Source organism: Fundulus heteroclitus, chromosome 13 (assembly GCF_011125445.2).
Source record: "Fundulus heteroclitus isolate FHET01 chromosome 13, MU-UCD_Fhet_4.1, whole genome shotgun sequence".
NCBI classification, from domain to species: domain Eukaryota; kingdom Metazoa; phylum Chordata; class Actinopteri; order Cyprinodontiformes; family Fundulidae; genus Fundulus; species Fundulus heteroclitus.
Genome location: NC_046373.1, coordinates 27,546,457 through 27,565,992, shown reverse-complemented (window position 1 = coordinate 27,565,992; position 19,536 = coordinate 27,546,457). Strand labels below are relative to the sequence as shown.

Genomic DNA, 19,536 nt, shown 5'->3' with positions numbered 1-19,536 from the left:
AATAATCATGTTTTATTGATATTATTTCCGATAAAAGCCAGTCCAGCTGGCGCAACTAGTGTGGCAGCAGGTCCTCTGGCACCTTGTGACACCTGCAGTGGCATGCAGCCGCCACAAGGTGTCACTAAGCCGGCAGGCCACCTGCCGCTGCCGCACTTCTATTGCTGTTTATGGACAAACGGTTTGTCAATGGAGTTATTTAATGCCCTTTCTATATTCACTTTCAATTAATGATGTGCTAAATTGACATCATTTGATAAAAAAGTGTAAACAATGTAATAAAAACAGTTATAAGGTGACTGTTTTGTGAATGTGTGAGTGGTTTGACTTGTGATGATAAAAACAAATGTGGTGATATAAAAACATCACGTGAAAACACGCTGGCACACTTTGGAAGTCAGTGGCTGTTGGGTGCCATGAAGATGCCACGAGAGTGCCAGAGGATGCCAGGATGCTACCAAGATGTCAGAGCAGCTGTAAAATCTTCCACAGAACAAGAGAGACAGACACTCTTGTTCACCAGTAACATTCTGAGTACCATCAATAGTAAATGAAAACTCCAAAACGGGAAGAGTCTCAATTTCTTCTGCGATGCTTCGACTTATAATACTGGCCATGATGTTTAGAATTTCATTCGACAATTTGGGGCTTGTGTACCTTGTTTTACGCTGTTAACCACTTCAGCAAAATGGGATCATTCTCTTCTGCCCTAAGTTTCAAGAGCTGGTACAGAACACTTTTGTCACTGTGGCCTCTTACAGCTTGTCATTGTCTTACCACATGCTGCACAGAGCTAACAATTTTCCTAATGCAATGCCTTGCTACCTCCTGCTGTTTACCCAATGGGCTGGAAGAGCCCATCGGGTAAAAGCCTTTAACATGCCATGGCGACTGCCGCTGCTTTCGTGGAAGTAATGCTGATTATTGACCAACGGGATGTCAGGATAGTTATGAGCTAGTGACTGTTAGTTAATGTCCGATATTTTGAATTATCATTCTGACTGGTCAAAGCTTGCCATTTACGTAGCATTTTTGGCGGAAAGTTTAAGCCGTCTTTCAACCCCTAGTTACTGACAACATATTAAATCAATTTCGTATGATTATATAGGATGGCACAGAAACTGTATCTGAACTTCACGTTTTACCTTTACAGTTTTATTTTAACAATGATTCAATAATTAAGGTGTTGCACTTTTAGCTTCAGCCCTATGAGATAAGATCACAGTTTTCATCTGCTAGATCAGGGGTCTGCAGTCTGCAATCTGCGGTTCCATTGGCTCTGTGAAAACAGAAAATTCAGTTTTGGTTTCACAGGAGCAGATTAACTTCTTCCACAGGTTGGCTCTGTCCCCTAAATTGTTTGTGAAAATCTTTAAATGGGATTTCTTATGTATTCTTTTTAACTTGATCTTTTATCAACATTAAACTCAAAGTGTACATTGAAGTTTTTACTTTGTATCATGTATGAAAGAAATAGCAACTGTTAATATTACATGATAAATAAGACACTACCATTAAAATAATTCACAGCACAGGTATATCTTGAAGTGAACTGCATAGACTGCAAACACTGTAACGGCCTTTGGATTTGATCACAAGCAATCTGTGTTAAACTGAGATTTCAGTATCAAAGGTTTTGCTTATTAAACCTCTAAAAAGAAACATTTGAAGAAAAACTAACAGTCTTCTTTTCTTGTAACTTGGATTGTAGTCTGGACTAAATCAGATGGATGAGTTTCATGCTTTTCAGTCTTCTGCAAAAACCTTTCAAAAGTAATTGGACAAAAAAAAATAAATTCAAGATGTATTCCAGCTGCTGCTTTATAGACATTGTTATCCTTGGGTGATAGAGTTGGAGGACCAGCTAATTGATTCAGGATTTACTGATACTGGTTGTTCTGAGAGGAACACTTTACAGATTACCTGCCACTCCTGTGTGCTCAGATCAATACTCCCTGTTGTGGTCATCATCTCTGTCTTTGGGGGGATGATGTGGGCCACGGTTTTCATTTTCACAACAACCGCTAGAGACGTTCCTTTAGAGAAATGTGATAATTTGCTACTTTCAGAAATTAAAACTGTAGCACAATGTACATATAAGGTGTTTATAGAAGCACCGTGGTGAATGTAAAAATGCATGTCTTTTTTTAAATATAAAAGGAAGATTTGCGTGTCGTCTCCACAGTAATAATAATAATAATAATAATAATAATAATAATAATAATAATAATAATAATAATAATAATAATAATAATAAGCTTCTCTTCGCAAGCACACAACCTGTGGATTTGTTCATGTGATGTCACGTTGACATAAAAATTAATGACCACCAGGAATAAGCTCGATGAACAAGAAGGGGTTGTTTATTTTTCAAAATCCCCAGCCGAACCGGTTTATCGGAACCCGTATGGTGCATTCAAAGACCAACAAGTGTGGGAAATTACACCTACCATTCATTACAGTTCGCTTACTCATAAAACGATCAGAAACATTGCAACCTTGCCCCCTCTGTTGCACACATTCAACATGTCATCCAGCATCATCAAAGGCTTCAGTAACAGGCATGTCTATTGCATTTACAGGCTGCAACCAGGCATTTAGATAAATAGATACAATCAGAGCAAAATACCTCAAACAAAAAAAGAAAATTCCTTTCAATGCATCCAACTTTACAAAATAATCTGTTTGAGCATCTATTCTTTTATGTTGTTGTTTTTAGTAAGAAAAAAATTAACCACAGAGACATTAAAAAAGGCAAGCAATAGACAGAAAATATTTTACATAAACACTAGTTTATGGAAGCTTTCATTTTCACTAGTCGTATTCTGTAAAAGTTTTGGGGCCCATTTTGTTACCTTACAACTTCTAATGACAGTGTATTTTATTAGTATTTTAAGTGACAGACCAACTCAATGCGGTGAATAGATAAAAATGGAATTAAAAAGCATATGTGGGGTTTCAAATTCCTTTTTTTACATATAGAAATCTGAAAGTGTGTTTAGGATTTTTGCTCAACTCGGAGTCCAAGGATTGAGCCAGGCAAGTCTTTTAGGATATGTCTCTACTAGCTTTGCACATCAATAAAGTAAGATTTCAGCCTGTTTTTCATTTCAAAACAATTTCAACCTGCAATTTAACTTTTACTTACTATGAACTTTAATTCTATTTTATGAAACTGTTTAAGATGGCAAAGTGAAATGAGAAAAAAATAAATCAACCCCTTTTGCTATGAAGTCTTTAAAAAGTTATGGTGCAAACAATTACCTTAAAAGTCACATATTTATGGAAAGGAAGTCCACCTATGTTCAGTCTATGTGTCACATGGCCTGCCAGCATAGACACTTAATCTGAAAGACCCCTGAGGCTGTATTAATATTTTTTCTCTACATACCTCATTTTGTATGTTTTGTATGTTACTTTTCTGGTTGGTATTTGGCAGAATGTGAAACAGATTTATTGGTATGAACACGACGTAAGCCAACGAACATAATCAAGCCTTTTAAATTGCATATTTGTAACATTGATGTCTTGAATATTTATACCTAATATATTCTATCTAACATTGTACAGAAATGTTATTTACAATTGCAGGTTCATGTCTTTAAAAGTACATGTTGTATTTGTCTAAAGAATAAACAGGTAAAAAAAAAATGGGCAGAATAGGTCTTAAAATTTAGACACAAGATGGAAATGAATGAATGATTGGTAGCCAACTGTGACATAAACTGTTTCAGTTTTGTGCTTTGTTGGGCTTTACTGGAATCCATTTAAATATGGGTAAACACAACCTAAATAATCAATGACAGACACTGAACGCTGCCAGTTAAATGCCCTTCATCACATAAAAATAATAAAAAGTAAAAACTGTTTGGTTGAAACAAGAACATAAAGCTTGAGTACAGTAACTTCCACCTGCTTTTGTAACACCATCACCTGTTGACAGGATATTTAGTATATAAGATGCCATTCCTCAGAGCCTCCATGCAGGATGTTTAAACTGTATCTTGTGGCGTGTTGCCCATTTGGCATAGATAGCCTTCTCAGTGATGTAGCGGTGTCCTGCGAGCTTTTTGTTCTGGTGGAACGTGTACATCTTGCATTCACTGATCTTCTTCTGCTCGTAGTAATGGTAAGGAACTACTCTGTGATGTGCTCGGCTGTCAGGATGCAAAAAGCACAAGAATTAGGACAGGGTTTACAGTAGTAACCTCATTTAAAATTGAAAAAAGTACAAGTCCAACCTCAAATTTGAGCACATTTATTCAATAGAAAGAAAGGTAGGGAAATAATTGTTTTTATTTTTTAACATATTCCGTGGAAAAACCCTAACAGCTCCAGTAAAATAAATGCAGCTACAGAATTTTTAACATCCTTGATCAGAATGGTTAAGAGATTGTCATGAGTAATTAATAAGATTGGGTTTTTCTGGGGTGAAACAACAGAAAAGCCTATTTTTTTCCCTATTCACTCTTCAAACTAGAAAAGGTCATTTGTGTGTTGATCTTTACATATCAGGAAATGGCAACAAGAAAACATCTAGTTTTCTACCGATGAAGGTGTTCATGGACAGAGCATAGTTAAATGGTTCAAAACAACTGTAACAGACACAATCAAGGCTAGATGAGGACAGGTTTAACTTTTCGCTATGATTCGTGAGGAGACTAGTGAAAGAGCTGAAAAAATCTCTGAAGTACAGTTTTAGAGAAGTTCACCAAGGTTGAATACAATTTCATCATTTCTTAGTTTGAATTGCTCCAAAATATCATTTTGGTCTTGCTATTAATAATGGGCAAACATATACAACACAAATGCTTTTCCTTAACCACAACCACTGGAATGTGCAGTCTGACAACCCAATATATATTTTAGATTTTATTTTCACCATGCCAAGAACAAAAGGGGTAAAAGAAAAGCATATTATTTATATATTTATTTTGATGTCTGTGTGATGTATTACCTTAGGGAATAATGCAATAACAACTCTAGTCAATTTAAAGATATTTAAGTATAGTCATAGTCAAACTTATTACAAGTACACCTCAAGTAAAGATCAGAATAATTTTAGTTTCCTATTTTAAATGACTGTAAATAGCATATTTTAACTGTATTTTGGCATAAAATTATAAAACCTGAAAATGCATTTCAATACTTTAAATTGTGTTTAATTTTCACTCTGTTATATTTTCTATGTTTTTACTGTCTTAGGTGTAAAACATTACTATACAGTATATGGCGGTGATGTTGTCAAGCATGTTTACTTAGAAAACAGAGAGAACTCAAAATGAAACACCTTTTTGATGTGGGTTCCCATTGCTCAGAAGGGAATTTTAGTATATGCAATATGACATGAGTGCCCCCGTACAGGGCTAAAATGAGAAGTAACCCAATAATAGGTGATTAAACCCTAGTCTCCATATAACAAAAACATTTTTTAACCTTTTTTTTTCTTTTTTTTTTCTTTTTTACAAATCATTAACAGAGGGAAACCATTTTTTGGAGGGAGCTACACTTGAAATGATGGAGCTTTGTTGTAGATCATAAACTCACTTGCAGTAGTTATCATCAATCATTCCATAAATACTGATGCTGTCACACATGTCCATAGCGAGGATCATACTGAAAAATCCAGTGCTGAGAAAGGCACCCGTTTTCATCCTAAGGAAAAGAAACATAAAAAATAATTCTGATAGATGCATAATTTAACAACCCCCTTAGAAAGCCACCAGTTACAGTAAATTAGTTTATACATTATTTGAATAGGTGAACAGGAACATGTTTGAGGGTTTATCATGAATTTCCCTTTTACACAAAAATGTTTAATATTAGAAAACTTAGATTTTCATGAAATTTCCTATCAATACTACACTTGTAGTCCTTGATGTTTTTTTAAGACATATTCTTTTTGTGGGATTTTAGAGTGGATCATTTTTCTTAAAGCAGGATGAAAGGAAATGGGGTTTGAGAGAAGGAGGCAGACATGCGGCAAAGCACCTCAGGCTTACAGGCTTCAGTGGCACAATCTCCTAAAAAGTTTCCTAGAATTAGATTTCTTTAGCTGGAAATCTTGCACCACCTAATTCATAGCATATATTAAAAAAAGGGAGATTTCGCTTGTGATGGCGCAATAATGGAGCCCTGATAAAGTTTCCTATTTCCAATGTGTATCCCAGAATTTGTCCCAACAAGAGTTATTTATAAATGTTAATGAACGAAAACCACATTTATTGCTATGCCCTGTCAAGAGTAGGAAGATTGATGAAGCTTGTAGGGGAAAATGGTAGGTCACGTCATGTAAGCAGATATCATGCAAAATTTACTACAATGTCTTGTCAAGAGGAAGGGGATTGAGGAAGCCAGTAGGAGCTTGCGTGTGAGGTCATAATGGAGAGGCTTTGCCTTCTGGCCTGGCTACATCTGTAATAGATTTAGTTTGGTCTCAAAGCCTTGATAACCTGACCTGGACAGTGGGATATGGTAGGTCACGTCACGTATGCAGATATCATATACAAGCCTGGCAGGCTCCAGTGGCGCAATCGGTCAGCGCGCAGTACTTATAAGACAGTAACCTGCCAAGGCATGCCGAGGATGTGAGTTCAAGCCTCACCTGGAGCAAGATTTCTTTAAAACAAGAGAAGAATTAGTAATTACATGGACAGAAACATTATTCAGTAATTGGATCTCTTTAGCTGGAAATCTTTCACCAAGGAGATCATAGCACACATTAAAAATAGGCAGATTTTGCTTCTGGTGGGGCACTACATGTTCTTCTTTTGATGAAAATAAATCAGTCAATACATTGTTGGCTAAAAAATTAGCAACTGCAGCTTTTTGTTGACAGGGATTGTTCAGTCGTACAAACACTGGAGTTTGAAAAAAAGAATAGTTCTAGACTTCAGAATGAAGTGAAAAAGATCACTCTCATTATCCATCCAACCAGTGTCTTGTGTCTAGTCAAGATGAGGTGGAGGGAGTAACCAGTCATGGAGGGAAACTCAGAAATCCCTCTCATTATGGGTAATCCAAAAGAAACCCTGGGTCAGAAGATCTAGTTTTGGGTCTGCCTTGCAGTCTCTCTCTGGGAGGCATTCAGATCACGTGTCTGAAATCCCAGCTGGCTTCTTCTCAAGCAATAAAAACAGCCCTAATTTGTGCTAATCCTGGGTAATAGGACATCCCTACAATTCTAGGAACAATAGGTTTTCTGAAGATGTGACCCCTGGTAAAGTCTCCAATAACAAATTGATCTGACCAACATGGTCAGACCAAGAGTTATTCAAAGATCTAAATACAGGAAAACACATTGACTGGTATGCTTTTCCAAGAGGAAGGGGATTGAGGAAGCCTGTAGGAGCTTGCGTGTGAGGTCATAATAGAGAGGCTTTGCCTTCTGGCCTGGCTACATCTGTAATAGATTTAGTTGGGTCTCAAAGCCTTGATAACCTGACCTGGACAGTGGGACATGGTAGGTCGCGTCACGTATGCAGATATCATAAACAAGCCTGGCAGGCTCCAGTGGCGCAATCGGCAGCGCGTGGTACTTATAAGACAGTAACCTGTGGAGTCATGCCGAGGTTGTGAGTTCAAGCCTCACCTGTAGCAAAATTTCTTCAAGAGAAGAATTTGTAATTACATGGACAAAAACATTATACAGTAATTGGATCTCTTTAGATGGAAATCATGCACCAAAGAGATCATAGCACACATTAAAAAAAAGGCAGATTTTGCTTCTGATGGCAAAACACATGTTCTTCTTTTGATGAAAATAAATCAGTCAATACATTGTTGGCAAAAATGTTAGGAACTGCAGCTTTTTGTTGACAGGGATTGTTCAGTCGTACAAACACTGGAGTTTGAAAAAAATATAGTTGGAAAAAAAAGAACAGTTCAGGGGTCCGAAATACAGATATCACAGAGGTATAGTACTTAAAATAAAAATCTTGATTTTTCATAGTTTAATCATTATAAAATAAGTTCCAGTTTACTTATTTCCTCAAGATAAAACAGTTTCATGATGGGACTAAACTGCGAACATAAACTGTAGTTTTTTGACTGCACTATTTAAGAAATAATTTGGAAATTTTCAAGTAATTATAAATAAGTAAATTAGGCAGCATAACGTCTAGTGCTTTTTTTGTTTCATTATTAACTTTATCTATAGAATCTCCACACTACTAAAAAAATTAAGTTTTGTTCGTTTACATTTTACAAGAGAGAAACAGTTGACTGGCAACTGTGGTAAATATAATGTGTTATTTGCAATGTTTAGCTCTTTTATTGCACAAGTTTTAGCACAATTAAAGTTGTTGCTTACTGAGCTGAGACACTACTACACCCAAACCATACCTGTTTAGTCCTGTTTCATTCTGAAACACGTTGTCACAGTACTGAATCTTGTCTCGGGTCACCATATAAATTTTTGCTTTCAGATACTTGGTGGCCAGCTTCAGGAGCGCATTGAAAGTAACTCCTTTTCCGTCTTGTTTCATATTCTTCTCGGGGCCCCAAATCACGTACGTCGTGTTTGCAGATTGTTTGAAATAATACCGCTCGTTTTTAACCAGCAGGGGAACAGAGGTGTGAGACACGACCCGGACGTCGGTGCGGCTCCCGACGTCCTCCTCGAAACCTCTGGTGGGGGCGTTGTTCATACGGATCACGCATTCTGTTTGGTCGATTTCATCTCCCGTGCCGGCACCAAGCATCTGACCGGAGCTGGAGACCAAGGCACAGTGGTTACAGTGAGTTTCCAGAAACTGCAAGGACAAAACAGATTAGGCTTAAAGATGTGTTATGTCTCAGCCAGAATGAGTAAATCAAATCTAGCATTGATCTAATGCAACTGCGACTCATTTAATCATAATCTTCCTGTCTTAAATGTTCTTTTGTCTTTAACTCATATTATGACTCAGCAACCACTTTTGGGGGCAGGGGGTATGTCTGTGCTTGCTTATCGTCTCAGTGCACTTCTTTGGTCAGGCTACAGCATCACATCGCATTTTAACTCATGGAAAACAGAAAGTCAATAATATATATTTATGTAAACTACTGAATTTGAAGGAAGTTGAATCAATTATCTTTTGCATCATGCCGGAGAAAGCCTGCAATGTTCAAAAGCCATACTTCAAGAATATTCCAGCCTTCCACCTACAAAATAACAGTGGACTTGACTTTTGACCCTGTTTTAGAGCATAACTAAAGAGCATCAACAGCTAAAATATTGTTTTATTTTATCTATTTGAACCGCCTGTTTAAATTTCTTCTCATAAGTATAGCATAAATGTGAATAAATGTTATTTACTTTGATTTCCGGAAAATATCTCAACTGCACACAGCTACTGTTCTCAAGCTTTCCATAATCTAACTTGGGTTAATACTCGTACATTAACTGAAGGCGCGGAGAGGACTATGTTTTTTTTTTTTTTCTTCTTTTGCAATCTAATCCAAATACACTGTTTACAACGGCCTACTTGCAGCATTACATAAAGTAATTTTTTGTTTAAAGTAGTCCTAACTTTTAAGAGTGGCTGACTGTAGCCTTCAATTAAATAAAAGTATATTTACTTACTACACAACATCAAGATATATTGTTTCGCACTTATTTCAGCAGCAGACATGAAAAGTGAAGGAAATGTGGATTATTTAGCCTACAGCATGAATTTAAAGTTGTCAGATTGGTTTTGAGGGACGCTGCTGTCAGGACTCAGCTGGCAGGGCCAGGCAGCCTGTTGCCATCTTTGCTTCGTCCACAGGTGTTCGCGGTTGGCTGGTGGGCGGAGTAGGCGCACCTGCAGCTCGTCAGCAGCACCGGAGCTGCACTATAAGATCTGCACTCGGACAGCGGGTGGATGCCTGAGTGTTACCGTTGTGGTATGCCTACCAGCCTCGACCTCACGCCATTAGACTTTGCTCCCTCGTTAAACCGCTACCCTTTGTGTCTCCCAGGTACCTCCTCGTGCTCCTTCGTCCTCCTTCGAGCTCCTCAGTCCTACTCGTGCTGCCTCTTGGGATTTCCCCGTTCATCTTGAGTGGAGCCTTGCTTCTCGGACGAGACGCACTCCCGACGATTCCCAGGTTCCATCCGCTGTCCTGAATCCTCCGGTGCTGCTCGGACCTCTCGCCCCGCTCCCAGCCGCCCGGACACCTACGACCAACATTCAGCTGAGTCCACACTGCCGTCCTCCCCGGTCGGGTTTCTTGCATCTCGTGGTAAGCTTACGTTCCCCTGAATACTTTCCTTGGGGCTTTCCCTTCCCAGAATTAACGTTCTCCCCTTACCTCTAGATCGACCTGGTCCCCGCCGCCCGAGTTCCTGCCCGAGTATCTTCCAGCCCGCAGATTAGCTTCGCCGCCTAGCATTCTCGCCTGTGTAAACAATAAACCTTTTAAACTTACCTGTCGTTACCGAGTGTGTTTCTGCATGTGGGCCCGACATCTCAAGGCAAACATGACAGAAGAACACTCAGGCCAAAGCGACTCAGCAGGCACACTCGGTGGGGCGCTAGCGGCCCAGCAAGACCAGATCCGTGGGTTAGAATCCACTGTCGTAGGTCTGCAAGGCCAGATACAGAGTTTAGCCGGCCAAATTAACCAACTCACGGCCATGCTAAATGCTAGCCAGCAGGCAGCCGCTCCAGCCCCTCCTACTCCCGCTCCCGAGCCAGTCGTGTTTCCGGTGACGTCACCGCCCGATCCCCAAGCCTCCTCCCCTGCTCCGGAGAAATTCTCCGGAGACAGTGGTGACTGCGGAGGATTTTTGTTCCAATGTGCCCTAGTTTTTAACCGTTCCCCTCGCTTGTTCGACCAGGATGACGTGAAGATTTCTTTTATTTTACGGCTGCTTACCGGCCGAGCCCTTAAGTGGGCAGAGACCCGATTCCCTAATTGCCAGCAGTTTGGTTACTCTTTTAACGAGTTTATTTCCGAGTTTAAGACAGTTTTTGCGGCTGAAGTTGATGAGGTTCAGGACTCTCGGCGACTTTTAGCCCTCCGACAGCGGGGCAGGCGCGTCGCCGACTTCGCTATTGAGTTTCGCACGGTGGCCGCTGCGGCAGGATGGGAGCAGCGCGCGCTAAAATCCGTGTTTTTTCAAGCACTAGACGAGTCCCTCAAGGACGAGTTGATGCGTCAGGAGGAACCTGCCACTCTTAATGAGTTTATCGCTTTAGCTATCCGAATTGATAACCGTCTCCGGGTTCGGTCCAGGAACCGACCCGTGGGTCCGCTCGCTTCCCGGCCGCCTCCTCCCGAGCGAAGCTTTCCTAAACCGGTTGAGTCACCGCTTCCCCCTCCGGAGCCCATGCAGTTGGGCCGGGTTCGGTTAACCCCTGATGAAAGGGAGAAGCGGATGACTTCCAAGCTGTGTTTGTATTGTGCCTCTGCCGCTCATTTTATTAAGAACTGTCCAGAGCGGCCAAAAGAGTAGGTCCGTCGGTCATTCCGGAGGGACCGGCGGACCAGTCCAAACAAACACTAACTTCTCCTCCGCGACTTTGTTTAAGGGCTGCGATTGTCTCTTTCCGAGACACTTTTTCGTTTTCCGCTCTGGTTGATTCAGGGTGCGATTTTAATTTAATTGATCAAGCTTTTGTTCAACGGGCTGGTTTTGAGACCGTCCCACTTACCTCTCCACTCCAAGTTTCAGCACTCTATGTTGGAGTTCTGCCCAAGATTACCCATAGAACCACGCCATTAGAGTTGGTCGTTTCTGGGAACCATAGAGAACGGCTGGTCTTTTTTGTGTTCCCCGTTAAGCACGCGCCCTTGGTTTTAGGTTTCCCCTGGTTACAGCAGCATAACCCACATCTAAATTGGGCAGAGCGGCGAGTTGAGACCTGGTCGTCCAACTGTCACGCCGTCTGCTTACAGTCTGCGGTGCCTTCGTGTCAGACTCCCGCAAAACCACTTAGTCAGGTAGATCCTGAGCTCTTAAAGTTGGTACCCGAGTGTTATCATGACTTAAGGCAGGTCTTCAATAAGACCCAAGCTTGCTCCTTGCCGCCGCATCGGCCATACGACTGCGCTATAGACCTTTTACCAGGTGCCCCGCTGCCGGCTAGTCGCCTTTATAATATCTCCCAGGCCGAGCGCCAGGCCCTGGAGAAATATATTAAAGAGTCGTTAGCAGCCGGGCTGATCAGAACCTCGTCTTCCCCTTTAGGAGCAGGGTTTTTCTTCGTGTCCAAGAAGGACGGTTCCTTACGCCCCTGTATCGATTATCGAGGGTTAAACGCCATCACAGTAAAGAATAAGTATCCTCTCCCACTCCTTTCCTCAGCCCTAGAACCGGTCCAGTCAGCCACGGTCTTTACTAAGTTAGACTTACATAATGCTTACCACCTGGTGCGGATCCGCCGGGGAGATGAATGGAAGACAGCTTTCAAGACTCCACTGGGCCACTTTGAGTACCAAGTCATGCCGTTCGGCCTTTGTAACGCCCCAGCAGTATTCCAGGCTCTGGTCAACGACGTCCTCCGAGACTTCCTCAATGTGTTCGTCTTTGTTTACCTTGACGATATACTCATTTATTCCAACAATCCCACAGAACATCAGCGTCATGTTCGGCTGGTCCTGCAACGCCTGCTCGAGAACAAGCTATTCGTCAAGGCTGAAAAATGTGAGTTCCACAAACCCTCTGTGTCCTTCCTCGGCCTCATTCTGGAGGGGGGAAAAGTTCGATCTGACCCCGAGAAGATCAAGGCGGTCCTCGACTGGCCGGTCCCCGAGACCCGGAAGGAGCTTCAACGTTTCCTGGGCTTCGCCAACTTTTATCGTCGGTTCATCCGGGGTTACAGCCAGATCGCCGCCCCTCTCCACGCCCTCACGTCGGTCAAGATACCTTTCTCCTGGAACCCGCAAGCGAATACGGCATTCATAGACCTCAAGAGAAGGTTCTCCCAAGCACCAATCCTTATCCACCCCGATCCAAAGAAACAGTTTGTGGTCGAGATCGACGCCTCGGACACAGGAGTGGGCGCGGTTCTTTCCCAGAGCTCGGACCAGGATCACAAACTGCACCCCTGTGCTTTCTTCTCTCGACGGCTGTCTCCCGCTGAACGAAATTATGATGTGGGCGACAGAGAGCTGCTCGCAATCAAACTTGCCCTGGAGGAATGGCGCCATTGGCTTGAGGGGTCCGAGCAGCCCGTCCTCATCTGGACTGACCATAAAAATCTGGCTTACATTCAGACAGCTAAAAGACTAAACCCCAGACAAGCCCGTTGGTCCCTTTTTTTCTCCCGGTTTAATTTATCCATCTCCTACCGCCCCGGTTCGAAGAATCAGAAGCCAGACGCTCTGTCCCGCCTCTATTCACCTCCCGACGCAGAAAAGGAACCTGCAACAATAATCCCTCCGTCTTGTGTTTTTGGAGCCCTCCAGTGGGAGATCCAGGACGTAATCTCCCAGGCCCAGTTCACAGATCCAGACCCTGGAACCGGCCCCCCCAACCGAACCTATGTCCCCTCCTCAGCTCGTACCCGAGTACTACAGTGGGCTCATTCAGAGAAATTCTCGGCTCACCCAGGCATTCGTCGAACCCGTTCCTTTTTGTCCCGGCGGTTCTGGTGGCCCTCCATGTCCCAAGACGTCAAGGATTTTGTTCTCTCGTGTCCCGTGTGCGCTCAAAGCAAACCCTCAAACCGGCCACCTGCGGGTCTCCTTCAGCCTCTGCCTGTCCCAGAGCGCCCCTGGTCCCATATCGCCTTGGACTTTGTTACCGGGCTTCCCTCGTCTCAAGGTATGACAGTCATTTTAACAGTAATCGACCGTTTTTCCAAGGCCTGTCATCTCATACCCCTCAGAAAACTACCTTCAAACGGCCCAGCTCCTGGTCAAACATGTATTCCGCCTACACGGAATCCCACAGGAGGTTCTGTCTGACCGTGGTCCCCAATTCATATCGCGGGTATGGAAGGAGTTTGCCGTGGCCCTGGGGGCCCGGTATACCCTAACCTCGGGCTACCACCCGCAGACCAACGGTCAGACAGAACGTTTGAACCAGGAGCTGGAGACCGCCCTACGCTGCCTCACCTCACAGAACCCATCTGACTGGAGCAAATATCTACCCTGGGTAGAATATGCGCACAACAGCCATGTCTCCGCCGCAACCGGAATGTCCCCCTTCGAGGTCTCTCTGGGTTACCAGCCACCACTACTCCCCGATGACAGCAGACAGATCGCCGTACCCTCAGTAAAGGACCACATCGACCGCTGCAAACGTTACTGGTCCCAAACCATCCAGGCCTTAAAGGACACCGCCGAGAATAATCGCAGGTTCGCCGACCGTAAACGCATCCCAGCCCCGAGTTATCAACCAGGTCAACAAGTCTGGCTCTCCACCCGTGACCTCCCCTCCCGAGCAGCCTCACGCAAACTGTCCCCACGATTCACGGGCCCCTACGAGATAACCTCCATACCCAGCCCCACGACTGTCCGTCTCCGCCTCCCATCCCACTCCCGAGTTCATCCCACGTTCCATGTCTCTCAGATCAAGCCAGTCAACTCCAGCCCCTTGTGCCCTCCGGCCGAACCCCCACCACCCTCCCAGGACCATCATGGACGTCAGATCCAACGGATCGTGGCCTCCCGTCGACGAGGTAAGGGGTTCCAGTATCTCGTCGACTGGGTGGGCCGCGGTCCCGAGGATCGGTCCTGGATCCCGGGCTCCGCCATCCCGGACCGCTCATTCATTGACTCATTTCTCTCCTCTCGTCCGTCTACGTCCTCCTCTGGGCCGCCAGGTGGCGACCCTTGAGGGGGGGGTGGTGTCAGGACTCAGCTGGCAGGGCCAGGCAGCCTGTTGCCATCTTTGCTTCGTCCACAGGTGTTCGCGGTTGGCTGGTGGGCGGAGTAGGCGCACCTGCAGCTCGTCAGCAGCACCGGAGCTGCACTATAAGATCTGCACTCGGACAGCGGGTGGATGCCTGAGTGTTACCGTTGTGGTATGCCTACCAGCCTCGACCTCACGCCATTAGACTTTGCTCCCTCGTTAAACCGCTACCCTTTGTGTCTCCCAGGTACCTCCTCGTGCTCCTTCGTCCTCCTTCGAGCTCCTCAGTCCTACTCGTGCTGCCTCTTGGGATTTCCCCGTTCATCTTGAGTGGAGCCTTGCTTCTCGGACGAGACGCACTCCCGACGATTCCCAGGTTCCATCCGCTGTCCTGAATCCTCTGGTGCTGCTCGGACCTCTCGCCCCGCTCCCAGCCGCCCGGACACCTACGACCAACATTCAGCTGAGTCCACACTGCCGTCCTCCCCGGTCGGGTTTCTTGCATCTCGTGGTAAGCTTACGTTCCCCTGAATACTTTCCTTGGGGCTTTCCCTTCCCAGAATTAACGTTCTCCCCTTACCTCTAGATCGACCTGGTCCCCGCCGCCCGAGTTCCTGCCCGAGTATCTTCCAGCCCGCAGATTAGCTTCGCCGCCTAGCATTCTCGCCTGTGTAAACAATAAACCTTTTAAACTTACCTGTCGTTACCGAGTGTGTTTCTGCATGTGGGCCCGACATCTCAAGGCAAACATGACAGCTGCAAATCACAAAAACGTTTTATGTGAGCCTTGGTGTCCTGGATCCTCAGCTCCCTCACCTGACCTGTCCGGTCCGGGCTAATCCTCCTGTAGCCCCAGAGGCTTGAGCCTTTTGTAGCGGGTAAAGGACCGCGTGTGACGAAGAGTCCTAACCAGAAGAGGAACAAAAGGCTCAGGCTGAGCAAGCAGAGCCACCGGCACAACATCTGCTTCGGTGAAACATCGAGAAACAGCAGCGTATGTCTGAAAGCTGCTCCCCCAGTCCTACATCCATCTGTACACATGTCGCAATAACAGAGGGTTCTCATTTGGGATAACTTCAAAGAAGAAGTGATAAATACGTCTTCGAAATATATCGATTAGGCGTTTTATAACAAAAAAAGTTTAGCCCGTGTTGATGAAATACGGGATCCTCCTCCGTTGGTCCTGTTATCTTGCGGCAAAGAACAGATTCATTATTCTTTTCTCGGTGTATTTGTATGCCCACTATTTTGCCTACTTGAGTTGTAACTCAAGTAGGCAAAATACTTGAGTATTTTTAAAGTTGCATCTTGCAACTTTAAAAGAATCCAAATGTGTAACGGTTCAGAGTATGGACCAAATATTCAGCCAGACAAAAGGTGTGCCGATAAAAGATAATTTATTTTCTGACAGACAGGGAAACAGGAACCAGAAAACATGATACTGGCAGAGAATCAAACAAAGGGAAAAAACAAGAATCCATAATCCAAAAACAGTCCAGGGTCAAAAATGAAAAGACTTAAAGGATAAACTAGCAACAGCGAGCTCAACTAGTCCAGGCACAGAATCAGGTCCTGTAAACAGGTAGCAGGAAACAGGATGGCTCAGAACGCTGGAAACAAATCAGAAAATGATCCACAGGCAACTTGAATGCTGGATCAGACTCACCGAGAAACTAGAGCAGATGATCTGGCCCTGATGGCTGGACTGAACCGGGATTATATGGAGGTGGGACCAGGTGAAACCAGTAAGAGATAATTGCAGGCGGGATGGAGCAGAGCAGGTGTTTAAAGAGAGTAATCAAACCAGCCATCAGAGCCGAGATTTCCATGCAAAAGCTTTTTAGCCGAAAGACAGCCAGCTCATTCCAGTACTGTCAGTCACTGTCTGGACTGGCCATTCACTTCTCTCTGCAAATCACAAAAACCCTTGGTGTCCTGGACAGACCTGACCTGTCCGGGGCTAATCCTCCTGTGAGGCTTGAGCCTTTTGTAGCAGGACCGCGTGTGTCCTAACCAGAAGAGGAACAAATCTTGCGGCAAAGAACATGATTCATTAATTCTTTCCTCGGTGTATTTGTAGGCCCACTAATTTGCCTACTTGAGTTGTAACTCAAGTAAGGCAAAAATACTTGAGTATTTTAAAGTGCATCGTGCAACGTTAAAAGAAGTCCAAATGTGTAACGGTTCAGAGTATGGACCAAATATGCAGGCCAGACAAAAGGTGTGCCGATAAAGATAATTTATTTTCTGACAGACAGGGAAACAGGAACCAGAAAAACATGATACTGGCAGAGAATCAAACAAAGGGAAAAAACAAGAATCCATAATCCAAAAACAGTCCAGGGTCAAAAATGAAAAGACTTAAAGGATAAACTAGCAACAGCGAGCTCAACTAGTCCAGGCACAGAATCAGGTCCTGTAAACAGGTAGCAGGAAACAGGATGGCTCAGAACGCTGGAAACAAATCAGAAAATGATCCACAGGCAACTTGAATGCTGGATCAGACTCACCGAGAAACTAGAGCAGATGATCTGGCCCTGATGGCTGGACTGAACCGGGATTATATGGAGGTGGGACCAGGTGAAACCAGTAAGAGATAATTGCAGGCGGGATGGAGCAGAGCAGGTGTTTAAAGAGAGTAATCAAACCAGCCATCAGAGCCGAGATTTCCAAAGTGTTCATGCAAAAGCTTTTTAGCCAGTAGATAACCACTGTCAGGAGTCATATACTGGCAACTCCTCCATCACTAATTCTCTGGGCTGACCCTTTGTGAATTGCTCCAGAAAATACAGAGCATCTGCTTTATTAGCTTTGTATTCCACTCCATGTTCAAAGGCTCTGATGAAGTTTCCATACTGGAGGGGATCCCCATCAAATACTGGAATCTCACGAGTGGGTAAAGACAGTAAAAGTTGCTGTTGTACAAGGGTTGTGATTTCATTTTGTTTATGCATTTCGGTACATACATCTTCTTGTATTTGCACAGGAAGTAGATGTGATTGAACCATTGAGGCAGGCTGCTCATCTTTTTCTGACATATAAGATAAGATAAGATAAGATAAGATAAGATAAGATAGTCTTTATTGATCTCACAATGGAGAAATTCACATCGGCTCATACAAGAAGGTGCAGAGTAGGGAAGGTGCATTCAGTTATATACAGTGAATCTTCATATATACAATGGATCAAAAAGAATACCAAAAAATACAAAAAAGAAAAATAGGAATGGGCATATGATGTCTCATTTACATTCTTAGTGGTCTATATATATATATATATATATATATATATATATATATATATATATATATATATATATATATATATATATATATAAACATATCTATATACTTAAATATATACATATATCTATGCGCCTACATACATACGTACCTACGCGTATTTATGTGCATATACATTGTATACATTTGTACATACACACATACATGTGTGCTGACTTATGTTCAGCTGTTGATAGCAGCAGAAGTCACTACATCAGGATTATTGCACGGGTTGTAGGACAGTGTATTAAATAAATTATTGCACCTTGGTTATTGCACATTTATTATTACAGTTATGGTCATAGTTACAGTGCAGCATTGTAAAATCTGATAGCAGCAGGAATGAATGACCTGCGGTAGCGCTCCTTTTTACAAACAGGATGTCTAAGTCTGTCACTAAAGAAGCTGCTCAGCTCCTCTACAGTCTGGTGCAGGGGGTGGAAGGTGTTGTCCTTGATGGATGTGAACTTGGACAACACCCTCCTCTCAGCCACTTCCTCCACAGAGTCCAGAGTACAGCCCAGGACAGAAGTGGCCTTCCTCACCAGCTTGTTCAGTCTCTTTCTGTCCCGCTCTGCACTGCCAGGAGCCCAGCAGACAACAGCGTAGAGGAGGGCTGAGGCCACCACAGAGTGATAGAAAGTTTTTAGCAGAGGCCGGCTCACTCCAAAGGACCTCAGCCTCCTGAGGAGGTGGAGCCGGCTCTGGCCCTTCTTATACAGAGCGTCGGTGTTGTGAGTCCAGTCCAGCTTATTGTTGACGTGAACACCCAGGTATTTGAAACTCTCCACAGTTTCTATGTCCTGCCCCTGGATGTTCACGGGAGTGTGAGGTGGGGGTCTTCTCCTGAAGTCGATCACCATCTCCTTGGTCTTACTGGTGTTTAAGCACAGATGGTTTTTCTCACACCAGTCCACAAAGTCCATGATGACCGACCGGTACTCCAGCTCGTTCCCCTCAGACACACAGCCCACAATGGCCGAGTCGTCAGAGAACTTCTGAAGGTGGCAGCTGACCGTGTTGTAGGTGAAGTTCGAGGTGTAAAGGGTGAAGAGAAACGGAGACAGAACGGTGCCCTGGGGGGCCCCGGTGCTGCAGAGTGCCGCACGTACTGAGGGCGGTTAGTGAGGTAGTCCATGGTCCAGTCAGCTAGATGTTTGTCCACCCTAGCGTCCTCCAGCTTCCCCCTCAGCAGCACCGGTCTGATGGTGTTGAAAGCGCTGGAGAAGTCAAAGAACATGACTCTCACAGCGCTCCCGGTGGTCTCCAGGTGGGTGAGCGCCCGCTGCAGCAGGTAGATGATGGCATCCTCTTCTCCGATGTTGGGCTGGTAGGCAAACTGCAGCGGGTCCAGGGTGGGGCTCACCACGGTGCGCAGGTGTGCTAGGATGAGGCGCTCCATGGTCTTCATCAGGTGGGAGGTCAGGGTAACTGGTCTGAAGTGGGCCGGTTCCCTGGCGTGCGGCGTTTTGGGAACCGGTACCACAC

The 19,536-nt window shown here is 44.2% G+C and overlaps 1 protein-coding gene and 2 non-coding genes across 5 annotated transcripts; 2 read left to right on the top strand and 1 right to left on the bottom strand.

The window, feature by feature from the left end:
* Positions 1-3,588: 3,588 nt before the first annotated feature.
* LOC118565322 (alpha-N-acetylgalactosaminide alpha-2,6-sialyltransferase 3-like) lies at positions 3,589-15,963 on the bottom strand. Of its 3 annotated transcripts, none has more exons than XM_036145542.1 (4): positions 15,584-15,963; positions 8,344-8,753; positions 5,548-5,655; positions 3,589-4,157 (listed from the first exon to the last, which is right to left on the bottom strand). In XM_036145542.1, the coding sequence occupies exons 1-4, from the start codon at positions 15,830-15,832 to the stop codon at positions 3,971-3,973; spliced, it is 954 nt and encodes a 317-aa protein (XP_036001435.1). In that variant the 5' UTR covers positions 15,833-15,963; the 3' UTR covers positions 3,589-3,970. The 3 variants fall into 3 exon arrangements, with proteins under 3 accessions (XP_036001435.1, XP_036001436.1, XP_036001437.1); XM_036145543.1 differs by having other exon boundaries at positions 8,344-8,712; positions 15,584-15,690; XM_036145544.1 differs by having other exon boundaries at positions 15,589-15,669.
* trnai-uau lies at positions 6,519-6,612 on the top strand. The gene is made up of 2 exons: positions 6,519-6,556; positions 6,577-6,612. It is a non-coding gene; the product is annotated as a tRNA-Ile (tRNA).
* trnai-uau lies at positions 7,507-7,599 on the top strand. Its single transcript has 2 exons — positions 7,507-7,543; positions 7,564-7,599. It is a non-coding gene; the product is annotated as a tRNA-Ile (tRNA).
* Positions 15,964-19,536: the final 3,573 nt, after the last annotated feature.

Bases quoted from the DNA above. Each gene is read 5' to 3' on its own strand.
- LOC118565322 (XM_036145542.1), bottom strand. From the start codon at position 15,832: ATGAGAACCCTCTGTTATTGCGACATGTGTACAGATGGATGTAGGACT. The intron at 5,656-8,343 runs GTATGGTTTGGG...TCTTTTCCTTAG, and splicing joins AATGAAACAGGACTAAACAG to GATGAAAACGGGTGCCTTTC. The intron at 4,158-5,547 runs GTGAGTTTATGA...GCATCCTGACAG, and splicing joins ATTGATGATAACTACTGCAA to CCGAGCACATCACAGAGTAG.